The sequence below is a fragment of the Pseudochaenichthys georgianus genome, chromosome 15 (genome assembly GCF_902827115.2).
Source record: "Pseudochaenichthys georgianus chromosome 15, fPseGeo1.2, whole genome shotgun sequence".
In the NCBI taxonomy this organism is placed as follows: Eukaryota; Metazoa; Chordata; class Actinopteri; order Perciformes; family Channichthyidae; genus Pseudochaenichthys; species Pseudochaenichthys georgianus.
This window is the reverse complement of record NC_047517.1, coordinates 24,827,068-24,838,818: the sequence shown is the minus strand read 5'-3', so window position 1 is coordinate 24,838,818 and position 11,751 is coordinate 24,827,068. Positions and strand designations below refer to the sequence as shown.

The 11,751-nt window shown below is 41.1% G+C and overlaps 1 protein-coding gene across 2 annotated transcripts; it reads right to left on the bottom strand.

Annotated features, from left to right (window-relative positions):
- Positions 1-129: 129 nt before the first annotated feature.
- washc2c (WASH complex subunit 2C) lies at positions 130-11,093 on the bottom strand. 2 transcript variants are annotated; one of them, XM_034100655.2, is made up of 30 exons: positions 10,949-11,093; positions 9,600-9,743; positions 9,244-9,408; positions 9,080-9,148; positions 8,798-8,971; positions 8,593-8,686; positions 8,446-8,507; positions 8,283-8,339; positions 8,101-8,196; positions 7,882-7,966; positions 7,656-7,715; positions 7,418-7,545; positions 7,235-7,325; positions 6,775-6,969; positions 6,376-6,521; positions 6,148-6,258; positions 5,670-5,762; positions 5,476-5,583; positions 5,280-5,387; positions 5,031-5,194; positions 4,775-4,895; positions 4,043-4,483; positions 3,829-3,957; positions 3,597-3,698; positions 3,384-3,458; positions 3,087-3,146; positions 2,442-2,660; positions 1,194-1,883; positions 929-1,100; positions 130-837 (listed from the first exon to the last, which is right to left on the bottom strand). In XM_034100655.2, exons 2-30 carry the CDS (start codon positions 9,741-9,743, stop codon positions 692-694), a joined length of 4,305 nt encoding a protein of 1,434 aa, XP_033956546.1. In that variant the 5' UTR covers positions 10,949-11,093; the 3' UTR covers positions 130-691. The 2 variants fall into 2 exon arrangements, with proteins under 2 accessions (XP_033956546.1, XP_033956547.1); XM_034100656.2 differs by lacking the exon at positions 3,087-3,146.
- Between the last annotated feature and the right edge of the window lie 658 nt (positions 11,094-11,751).

Sequence of the window (11,751 nt, the reverse complement as noted above, 5' to 3'; positions counted from 1 at the left end):
CAGGTAGGTTTATCTCAATGCTAAGAATGGAGCAGCTTTAATTCTTCAATAATTCTGACCTCAGCAAAAACCCTAAACCTCGAGACAGACATGACAGAAAGGAAAACAAGTGACAAGGAAATCATCACGCTCTTTTCAGATAGCATAAAATATGTTTCTTTTTAGTTATTAAAAATGAATTTCCTTTTTCATCAAAGCCAAAGTTAAGAAATTAATGAATTTTCCATTAATAAAAACATTGTCAAAATGCCTAAGACAGTAAATAAACAGACTGATTTCTTATAACCATGATATGGCACAAACCCAAAGACATGGAATCTCAATGTGGAAAAGCCAAAGGATAAACATCTTCAAAACAAACAAATCAATTTACTATTAATTTCTGCAGGCTTTGAGGCTGAGCATTATGGTATGCTTATAAAGTGCTATAATGTATAATAAAGATTAACAGTATATAATAACTGTTACATAATATGATCTGATACGGAAATGATTTTTACTATCAGAAGTTGACTGGAATAATTTTCATTTGAGTTTTTTATCTGCCAAAAATAAGCCCCAGTATTTATATGGATTCATATGGATAAATACTCTATCAACAGTGTATCCGATCTCCAATCTTTCAGCGGTCCAAAGGACAAAATTATGGATGTACACAAATGTACAAATCTGGCTACTCAGAAACAACAGTTCAGTTCCCGCCAAGAGCATTAAGTGGATCATCAAATATGTTGCTTGACTCCGCTGCTGTGGAGGTCTCCTGAGACGGTGGTGTTTTCTTTGATTTATGGGGAGGCTTTGTGACTGCTTTTGCTGTGCTTGGTGAGAAGATGTCATCTTTAGGAAAAGAGAGATGGATCAAATAATTAGTTAAATATGGCAATAAAAAAAGAACATGAATGCATCAATGTGTTTTATTGTTTCTTACCCATGTCATCAGCAAATATTGACTTGGTCTCTCCCTTTGTCTTGGACTTCTGTTTTGGTTTGAAACTGTCCGTCATGTCAGCAAAAATGTCTATGTTGTCGTCAAACAAGCTGGCATCAAGGGTCTTCTCTTTGTGCTTCTTGTGAACTTCAGGCACAATGGCGACTTCATCCTGAGAACATAGAAATGCAGCCCATAAGGAAAGGAATTAAACATTTTCTCATGATGGCACAGATATCCTTTATAAATGTAAAAATCAAGGTACCTGGAAGATGTCCTGCTTTGAAAAACTGCCGTTCTTTATTTCTTTACTACTTGTGGATGTGGGAGTGGAGCGGTTGCTCACTCCAAAGATGTCCTCGTCCTCGTCCTCCTCTTCCAAAAAGGATGAGGCCGTGGCTTTCTTAGTAGTTGACCTCGGCTTGACCTTTTGGAAAATTTCATCAGTGTTGGCATCAAAAAGAGATGGAAGAGAGTCTTTCTTCACCGCACTACTACTAGCTTCAGGCTGTGTGGTCTTGGTAGTTTGTCTGGTGGGGGGTGTGGTCGTGACTGAGGAGGCTGCAAACAGACTGTCAGAGCCAAAAAGGTCCTCGTCATCAGAAAACGGCAGCACCTTGGTACTGCTGCTGTCTTTACTGGAGTCCTTTATTCCAGCGTTTGTTGATACTGGCAGTGTCAATACTGAGGGTCTGGTGGAGACTTCAGAGACTGAGGAAGGAGAAGGTGAGGAGGCAGGCAAGGCTGAGGGGGAAGCTGGGTCGGGTAGCGTTGGACTGGCACGCTTCTGGCTGGACTTATCTGGAGGGGGCAAGGCTAAACCAGACACACCGGGGTTCTGCCCAGGAACATCTCCACCCAAAGCCTCTTCTTTATCCCCTGAAGATTGCTGGGCTGGTTGCTGCCTCCCTGCTCTGGACTGGGGTCTCCGTTGTGCTGAACCTTTCACACGGCTCTGCATGACAAGAGATTTGCAATCACAATATTACATCATGAATTCAAACAATGATAAAGCAACAAATACAGCACTTCCACTGCAAAGTCAGGCACAGTTTTACAACTCGTTTTATCTTTTATTTTGGCTAAACAAATGGATAAAGTTGTGGATAATACTCATTTTTTTGGGTACCACTTGGTTTGAAGTTTCATGCAAGCTGAGCCAATAGCAGACAGAGTTAAAACACTGCAGAGCACTGATTGGACAGAAAGAAATGCCACTAGGACAGCACAAACCTCAAAACCCATAAACGTTGTCAATTAGTAAAGCTACTGTTAAAAGCAACTCCAATGTTTTTATTTTCTTGACCCATACTTTAAAAATTGAAGCCCCCAAAATGATATTAATCACTACATGGTACAATTGACAAAGTGTAGACATTATTTTGGTTGGTTAAAGACCTGCTATTAAGGCTATTAAGTAAGTTGAGTTCAGTATAGCCGAACAATGCAGTGGAAATTAAGCATTTAGGACTTGAGGATAACAGATATAATACTCCAGGAATCAAAAACCGACCTTGTGTACACTCTGAAGGGTTGCAACCTGGACTGGGATCTCAAAGCTCACCCCTCCCTCACGGTCTGTCTGGGCTCCGATAGGAGATGTGACGGGGCTGGGGCTCAGGCTGGAGCTGGACACCCCAGAGGAGGAACTGGTAGCCATGCCACTTGAGGCCCCTGGCATACTGGGGGCCGCACCAGGGAGCAGCGCAGCAGGGTTGATCATTAGATTGGCCTGAATATGATGAGATCAGACGAAACAATATAATCAAGGCAAAAAAGAAACCTATGGACACCAAAGAAAGATCGAAGACTATTTAAAAAGAGACTTTCCAGGTAGAAACACATTTACAACTAGTAGCTCTTCATGGAATTTCTCAGCAGACCATTGAGGGGGAAAAAGCTTAAAAACAAGACTACAGATGAAAATGAGAAAAGATCAAGATGCAAAAACATCTTGGGAAAGAAAGAGCAAGTATATTCTTCTTGCCGCTGTTCTGTAGCCAAGCTTTTACTGCAAGTTGGAATATTAAAAAAAAAGCCCAGACAGAAGACACCTTAAGAGAGAAAATGCATAAGAGGAAATAGAAGTTTTCCCTCAAGAGGAATCAGAGTGAAATGTCAGGAATGAAGACTGATTCAAGAAAAACAAAAATATTACTTGAAGTTTCCCAATCCTTGATGAGGAATCTTTAGGTTTTACAGGGTTTGGTGCAGGTTTCTGTGTGGTCAGATTACAGCAGGTTCAGAATCAAATCCAATAAAGACATTACCTAGTTCATATAAAAACAACACTACCACAACATATCAACATTTTAAAAAAAAGAAAAGAAAAGGTATGCTACTACAAGCAAAAAGAACCCCTAAAACAAAAATGAATGGAGACACAGGTGTGTGTTTATGGCTAAAAATAACCCATTCATGATATTATTAGAGTACATGCTTATAGTACACTCACCTGAATCTCTGATACAGATTCTGGAGTGGCTAGTGGTGCTGTGTCATTAGGTTTACTGGGCTTCTCTGCTATTTTCTAAGAATAAAAAGAAGAGAGGAAAAAAAGCGTCAGTATAATGACCATTTACACAGCTGTTTTCGTTTCAAATCTAATGTTAGGTCAGGACGAATCCACAAAATAAAAAAAATCACTAGAAAATAATCAAATTGCTACCGGAGGAGGATCCTTTGCCTTGATAGAGCTGAAGAGGTCATCCTCATCCTCATCTGAGAACAGGCCTTTTGCTGCAGGCTTCACCGAGTCGGGCTTGGAGCTCTAAAAGAAAACATATGTACACTTCCTTATCATCTAGTGAGAGACATTATGCATTCATTCACAAACAGTATGCAGTCGACTGCAACACCGTACTTGAAGAGAGAAAAAAAAGGAAATGTAATATACTGACAGCTGGTTTCCCTGAGGTGGCAAACAGGTCAACATCTGGGTCATTGTCCTTCTGCTGCGTCTGACTGAACAGCAGCTCCTCATCCAGGAACACTCCTGTGCTCTTTGCCTGCGGTCGCTCCTCTGTAGGCTGTTTTAGAGACATATCTTTTTATTCTTGAGAGACAGCGTACCAATGCAACTAAAACACTATTCTTACTATAAATCATACTAACCTTTACAGTGTTGCTTTCTGTGGGTTTGCTGGGTGTGAATATCGGTTCATTCCAATCTGATTCGTCTTCCTCCTCATCATCAAATAGACTAACAGTGTTTATTTTCACTTTCTCTTCCTTCCTCTCCTCCTCCTCCTCCTCCTGGACATTTGGTGGTGGACCGTCCTCTGAGAGCAGAGGGTCTTCCTGGTCAACTTCGTCCAACGGGCTCTTTGTCTGCTTGTTAGCAAAAACGTTGATGCCTCCAAAAAGACTGACTCCTCCCACAGGCTTCTTTTTACTTTCGCTAATATCTGGCGAGGGGGCCGATGGGAGCGGCTCGGGGCTCTTTGCTGTCGGCTTCTCCGGCAGTGAAGGCTTGTCCTTTGCTGCTGGTTTGGAAACTACAACCTCCTCAGATTTCTCCAACAGGGAGGACGACTGAGAGGCCACAGCAGGTGTCTAAAGGATACAGGTATAAAAAGAGTGAATATCCATATGGGAATACGGCAAATGACATGGTGTAAAAAGAATGATTCTGTTATAAAAGTATAGCAGAATCAGAATGCTTGTGGGCAGTCTCATAAAACCAACTTGATTATGTGTAATTTAAATATCTAAAAGTTCCTCAAGGGGCTGAGAAAATGTTTTTTCTAACCTATTAAACCATGTTGAGGCCCACTGGAAGCAAGCTTCAAACTAGATGTTTTTCATGACAAATGTGAAATACAGGAAATAAGTTAGTGCACTCACTTTGGCAGCTGGGGCGGCAGTGTTTCTATTGACAGGAGGTTTGTCGCCAAAAAGGGATCCTTTACCCTCACCATCATTCTCATCTTCGAACAAGAGAGCCACTCTCTGAAACTTTTTCTGACTACATGAAGAGCGGAGGGATATGAGGAGGGATAGTAATTATTTAACGCTTCAAAATGGGTTATGAAAACGAATGAATTAAAAACAACTGCAACAGTTTAAAAGTGTTTAAAGAACTCAAAACAAGTGTACACACCTTGAATCCGTTGTTGGAGTAAACAGGTCGTCATCGTCACCATCGAAGACGCTGCCTTTCTGAGGTATTATGACACTGAGGAAACTGGAGGGGGCGCTGACACTGGGCTTCATCCCTCCTGTCTTCACCTCTGACTTCCCCGCACTACTTTTAGGACTCTCCCACTGAATGAGAAAGATAATGTACCTTATTGTACGCCCTCATATCAAATGGCGTGCAGAAGGTAATTATGACTTGATGTTCTCATACCTCATCGTCACTGAAGAGGGAGCTGGACAAGGCCTTGCTGGGCTGCGGCGTGGAGGCTTTGGCTGGATTAGGTTTTGATTTAGACTTAGCTGCCGATGCAAAGAGATCCTACAGGGTGAAGAATCAGAATATCGTAAGTTCCTCACACCAAAAGTAAGCGTAACCTATTTCAGTTTCAAGTCAAATGTATTTGTACCTCTTCTTCTTCTTCTTCATCATCAAATAATGACAGAGGGGCCTTGCTGGTTTTGCTCTGGCTTCTAAGTTCAGGCTTAGACTGGCTCCTGGGGATAGTTGGAGATTCCTATGGAGGGCAAATACATATATGGTGTAATTAAGATGTATTGCTACTGTTGTCACTTTTGTTCAGAAGAAGATTGAGAGCCTTACCTGGATGTCTTCCTCATCAGAGAAGAGGCCTCTGCTCTTGGGTTTTATAGTTGGCTTGACAGCAGACTTTGGAGCATCTGGAGGCGGCCCGTTCTGAAACACAGGACACAAAGAGGATCATTTAATATGTGAATGGGTTTTAAAGTAGTTTAGTCTTTAAAGAAAAGACCTGTACAGAGCGAAGATAACTTACTGTATGAGGATAAAGGCTAGCAGTGCACTCTCAACTAAACAAGAGTGCACTCAATATGGCCAACTGCAGCTAGGTCTGTTCATGTAACGGCATCAATGCTTGATAAATGGGCTCATTAAGAGACATACAATATATTGTGGCTGTCAATGTGGTTATGGTGTAATCGGAGGCAGTGAAAACCTTTTGAGCCTTTTCAGTCAAATGTTTTTTTTTAATTTTCCACTTAAAAACAGGGCAGATAGTTTTTTGTCTGGAATAAAATGTTAGGCAGTGAAGTATTCAGACCTCCTCAGATTTCTCAGACTCCTCACTGGTAGACTGCTGACGTTTTTTCAGTCCCTCGTTGAGCAAGCTTTGAGTCCCGGGTCCAAATATAGAGATGGCCCCTGCTGGCATCTAAACACAACAAGGGATCATTAACAGAGGAACAAAAAGATTACGGCTATGTCAGACAAAATATGTAATTAATACAACTTTGAATACTGTCATGTTCAACGTCATTGAAAAAAGTACCTTTCTCTCAGGTTGTTTAACCTGCCCTTCCACTACCTCCTTCTTGCTCTGAGTTGGGGTCGGCGCACTGGACTTCTCACTGAATATGTCACCACCATCGTCGTCTTCATCAAAAAGGTCAACAGCTTTGGGCGTCTTCTTTCCAGCTGAAAAAGAAGCAAAAATAAAAATTATGTTTGGTGATGGTTATGATCAGGGCTGCACATAACTGCCGCACTCCCCCCCCCCCCCCCCCCGTTCATAAGGTCAAGTACCCCTCAAAAGGTCCGGTTTATTTCATTTTAAGGATGTGCACAAAGCAACATCTCCAGGTGCTCCTTTGAGAACCAGGGCAAAAGAGTTATGTGCACCCCTGGTTATGATCCCATCTGAACCTGGACTAGAAGACCACACACTTACCAGAGTCAGACTTTGAGAGGCTTTTACTGCTGAAGAAGTCATCCTCCTCCTCATCATCAAACAGCCCACCCCCTACTCCACCAACAGCAGCTGGTGGAGTCTGTTTGGAGGCAGCGTTGATCTTAGGAGCTTGAGTCCCATTCTCCTTACTCTCCACTGCATCGGAGTTATTCACTGGCTTGAAAAGAGTGTCCGCTACGGGGAGAAAGACATTTGGTTGTGGAAGATAAAGCAGACAAGTACATGTCATACAGGACAAAGACATACAGTATTTTAGCGGTCATACAGGTAAATGCTATTACATGGGAATATTGAAATGCCACCCACAGGAATCTTCTTTCCAGGTTTCTCCGATTCTTGAATGGCAAAGAAAGGTTATGTGGCAATCTGCTCGTCTAGTCTTTTCTATATGCTTCTACCTTATTTCTTTGCAGATATTTGTGTAGAAAGTCAGTCTTACCTGCAGTTTTGGCTGTGCTTTTTAATCTTTCATTCTGCACTTTTTTCTCTTCCGACGCAGGAGGGTTTGGTACATCTGAGAATAGATCACCCTGAATGGTATAACATAAAACAGCACAAATTAAACGTATTGTTTAGAGGAATAAATAAGAGTTAGCTCTGAAAATAATTGAGTTTAATATACCTCATCATCATCATCGTCAAACAGGCCTCTCCCTCCACTGAAGAGGCCGCCTTTCCCTCCAAATGGGGAGAAATCTTCATCCTCCATCTTTGGTGGCTTAAACATGTCATCGCTGTCCTCTTCAGCTGCTGTTAAAATGAACATAAAAAGTATTGAGAGGCATACTGGGAACCATGGCCCTGCGGTGGAAATAACTGAAGTTTGAATTGAATGCACTGATGATGAATAAAAGTCCTACCCTCGGGCTTCGCAGGCTTTGGTTCTTTCCTGCTTTTACTTTTCTTCTTAGATGTCAATGCTTCCAAGAATGAAATGGTAAAAACACAAGGCATGAGCATGCACATGCTAAAATGTCATTACGTAAAAAAACATTGATGTTGTGTTTTCCTTAAATTAAATGTGAAGAATGGGATTAACAATGGAGATGATATTTGACCAGCTTGTTGGTAATGATGGTGACTTACATGCTCGATCTCCCTCTGGTTTGGTCACTGGTTCACCCTTGATTCGGGCTGCTAGCTCATCAGCAAAAGACGATGGTGCTGTATTCTGAAAGTGACATAAAAAAAACTAATTTACAATTTCCCTAGGTAGATCATATCTGAATGATTCCAGACTGGATTAACAAATAGTGCGTTTACAAAAGATATCTCAGTACTAAAGCAAAGTAATATCAGGAATACCTTTGTGTCGTCATCATTATCTTCCCCGTCTGATTCTCCGAATATATCAGAATCCTCCTCCTCGTCCTCATCATCATAACTAACCATGGATGGCTTCTACGTGAGTGTGGAAAGACAATTGAGTTTTAAAGTGGTTCAGTTTAACTGTGGTCTCTGATGTGTTTGGCAGGCAGGCAACTTACCTTCCTAATATTATTGTGACGTTCTTCCTCCTCCTGGTTCAAATCGTCATCTGAATGCTGTGACATAAAAAGATAATTACAATAAGATTTCTATTTTTATGTACAAGATGTCAAATTTAACACAATAGAAAATACTATTAAAAGAAGGGAAAGAACGTCTTACAACTGCGTCTTCGCCATCTTCGCTCTCGATTACACTGTCTCGGTCACTGTCAACTGACATTTCTGGAAAACAAATCATACGAATACATGACAAAAAGGAACGAGTTTGATGTAGGAGCGACATTAAAAGCTGCAATGAAGAGTTTACCATCACTTGAGAGGTCACCAAGGCCAATGTCCTCTTGATTCATGAAGGCCTGGGAACCAATAAGATATGGAAGCGGCCTGTCCACATAAAGATCCTGAAAGACAATGAGAAAAACAGACACACCGGATAAAGTACATTCATTTGAAGATGAGTTATCACATGTTTTCAGTAAACATAAACGAGAGTTTCAAGATCAAGAGCACACCTTGGGTTCAAGGATGGCCTCCAGTCTGTCAGTGACCTCTTCATCCTCTGAATCCGAGTTTCCTGCTTTGATGTCCAGATGCTCAAACGCTGACTCAAGCACTTTTAGACCATGGTTTACAGCTTCCTGCATCTTAGGGATCAGCTCGGCCTCTTTCTGCTCCCGTGTCTTCTCCTGTAGGGAAAACAGGGTGATGCAAGACTTGGGCATAATAATGCTGAGGAGGGATATTCAGTATGATACTGTTTGGTCAGTGTATGAGGAAGGATGTGTTTTTGATACCTGCTCAGGCTGCTTCTCCAAAGCTTCCACCTTGGGTATCGTCTCTTCTACCTCTTCATCATACACTCTCTGTAACACAAAACGTTTTAATGTATACACTCAAATGGATTGAATTGTCTCAACTGAAATGTATCCAGTCAAATTGAAGAAATTATATACTTTACATTTTCTATAAACTGTGTATTGGAAAGCATGAGAAAGTCGTTAAACACAGAGTGCAAGCAGCTGTCTGTGTTCTTGGTGTCACGGATCAGCCTGTCCAACTGCTTCTCAATATCATGCGTCTTCGACAGCATTCTCTGGGAAAAGTCTTGGAGGAACAGGAAGAGCTGTGAAGAAAGATTTTAAAAAACAGTTATGAAGACATCAACAGTTGCAGAGTTCCTTTATTAGCCCAAAGCAGAACATATTTCACAACCCCCACACAAATACTAAATAATAATCCGACAATTTCAGAAAAGATAATGATGAATAACGTATATAATATGTTTTTTTGGCCTATTGGGGATGAGGGACTTACCCCAGAGTCGGCGGCCAAGGACCAGTTGGCGCTGCTCTGCCGCATCTCTTCAAGAGTCCAAGGTCTCTCCCAACTCTGAGTACCATTCTCTAAGTGTTCACTCCTGCTTGGGCCGTTCACTATTCCCTCCGGCAACCTGCTCATCTGCAATCAGAATGCTTGCTGTTATTGTTGGAATAAATAATGCAGGGACTTCAAAACACTTGTCATTAATTAATCATTAAGGGAAAACACAATTTAAAAACAATGATCTTATTGTGTAATATTGTAGCTCAAGTATCTGTTTTTGTTTGTACATTTTAAACCAATTTTGAGCAATGTAAACAGCTGGGAGACGTTTGTAATGTAAAAGCTTGTTGGAGGAAATAACATTTATATAGGACTTTGAATGGCAAGAACAAGCAGTTGTCTGCAAATGTATAAACAATAGTGGTGATAATATCATCCAAAACATGGAATGGAGCAGCTCCACAGACAATTACAATGTATAACAACTTTTAGGACACTGTAACAGCAGTATCACTGAGATATAGAAAACCATTTATTATAGAAGTAAAACAAATAAAACTGCATTAAATAATTTCTCTTTTTCGGTTTTCTGGCTCGTATCACTGAGAATCTTGATTTAGCTGCAAAATAACAAGTACAATATTTGACATAGAAAGAAAGCTCATGGCACGACAGAGGCTAAATAAATGATACAACTGAACAGCCAGTATAAAGTGCTGCCCTGTGGTCAAAGGTTTAACCCTCCATTCTTTGAAATAAACCAGGGACAACAATCCTTAATTCTAATGCTTATCTACTGTATGTGTGATGCTGTGTGCATGTTATAATTGGATATGCCACAGACCATACTATTTAACAGGTTACCCACAGAGTCGGATTCACTGTCAATGTACTAAGTTCAAAAGACTAACTGATGATGACACGATTCATTTAAAATGGTGATGCTCTGATATCCTACTCATGGGGGCACTGTCTGAATGCGTGTTGATATTGAATGTGGGTGAAAGGGTCACTGATATACCACACGATAAATTACACTTTAACTTGATGCTGATGTAGTTGTACTGCAATACTTCAGATTCAATAAACTATCATTGGCGTTGGCTTTCCAATCAAGTTACGATTTATGCGTAGGACACCATGTTGCATTGATATCAAGTTGCCTAAATGTTGTTTCCTCATAGCTACTCGCTTTCACATTCATACAGACTTCTGGCAGAGAAAGCGGGGACTGTTAGCAGCTAGCTCAACTTAGCTACTCAACACCAACGTTAGCTACAGCTGTTCCCAGCAACAACAGAGGGATCTATCCAGCCAAATATGAGCACTCTCATGCTTACCTTGAATTCCTGTGGTCAATTGCTTTCCACGACGGCAAACGGTGGTCAGAAACGCCGTAAAAATAAGATCGATTATGCTAAATTTGGTCTTCTGACAGGTCAGCCATGTTCTGTCTGCAGACAGTCACCTGACTACTGTCGCCTAGCAACCCAATGAAAGTGGGGCGGAGTGGAACAAACCAACAACCGAGGCGAAGAGGCAAAGAAGCTAATTCTTCGGTTGTATCCTATGGTTGTATCCCCAAAGCCACATGATGCTGTTATAAATAGGGATATTATTTGACTATCACACATATCTTGGCCGGATAAAGATCAGATTTTAAACTTTTACACTCAGTTATTCGCGTTTAAGCCAAGGAAAACCTGTGTTTGATATAGTCAAAGTTTACGATATTTATCTCAATTTACTGTTGCAACTTTTTGGCCTGCCCTCCGAGTTTTGCATGATTCTCGCGGGAGCGCGCAGGAACTTTAAGCGTGAACAACCATATATTTACTGCAAAAGGAGGCTACTATATAATCTTGTTGGGTTTCATACAGCTTGACCATACAATCTACAAGACTAAACAATAAAATGCAATTTATTAGTGCTAAATTGTGACATTTTTCTAATGGTATGCGCCTGTCTTTATCTCTTCAGTAGGGGGATAACAACAGGTTAAACATTAGTTCTAGTTAGGGCTGATTAGATTCAGCCCCTAGTTTTGCTGATATAGGCTTAGTTTGTCGGGGGACATCTTACTTCTTCCTTCTCTCTGTCTATACCTGTGTACTGTCATGTTCCGATTAACCCAGCTTCCCCA

Excerpts from the sequence above, each read along its gene's own strand:
- washc2c (XM_034100655.2), bottom strand. The coding sequence starts at position 9,743 with ATGAGCAGGTTGCCGGAGGGAATAGTGAACGGCCCAAGCAGGAGTGAA. Across the intron at positions 8,508-8,592 it reads TGGTGACCTCTCAAGTGATG|AAATGTCAGTTGACAGTGAC; the intron begins GTAAACTCTTCA and ends TTTGTTTTCCAG. Across the intron at positions 5,763-6,147 it reads AGTCTGAGAAATCTGAGGAG|AACGGGCCGCCTCCAGATGC; the intron begins GTCTGAATACTT and ends CCTGTGTTTCAG.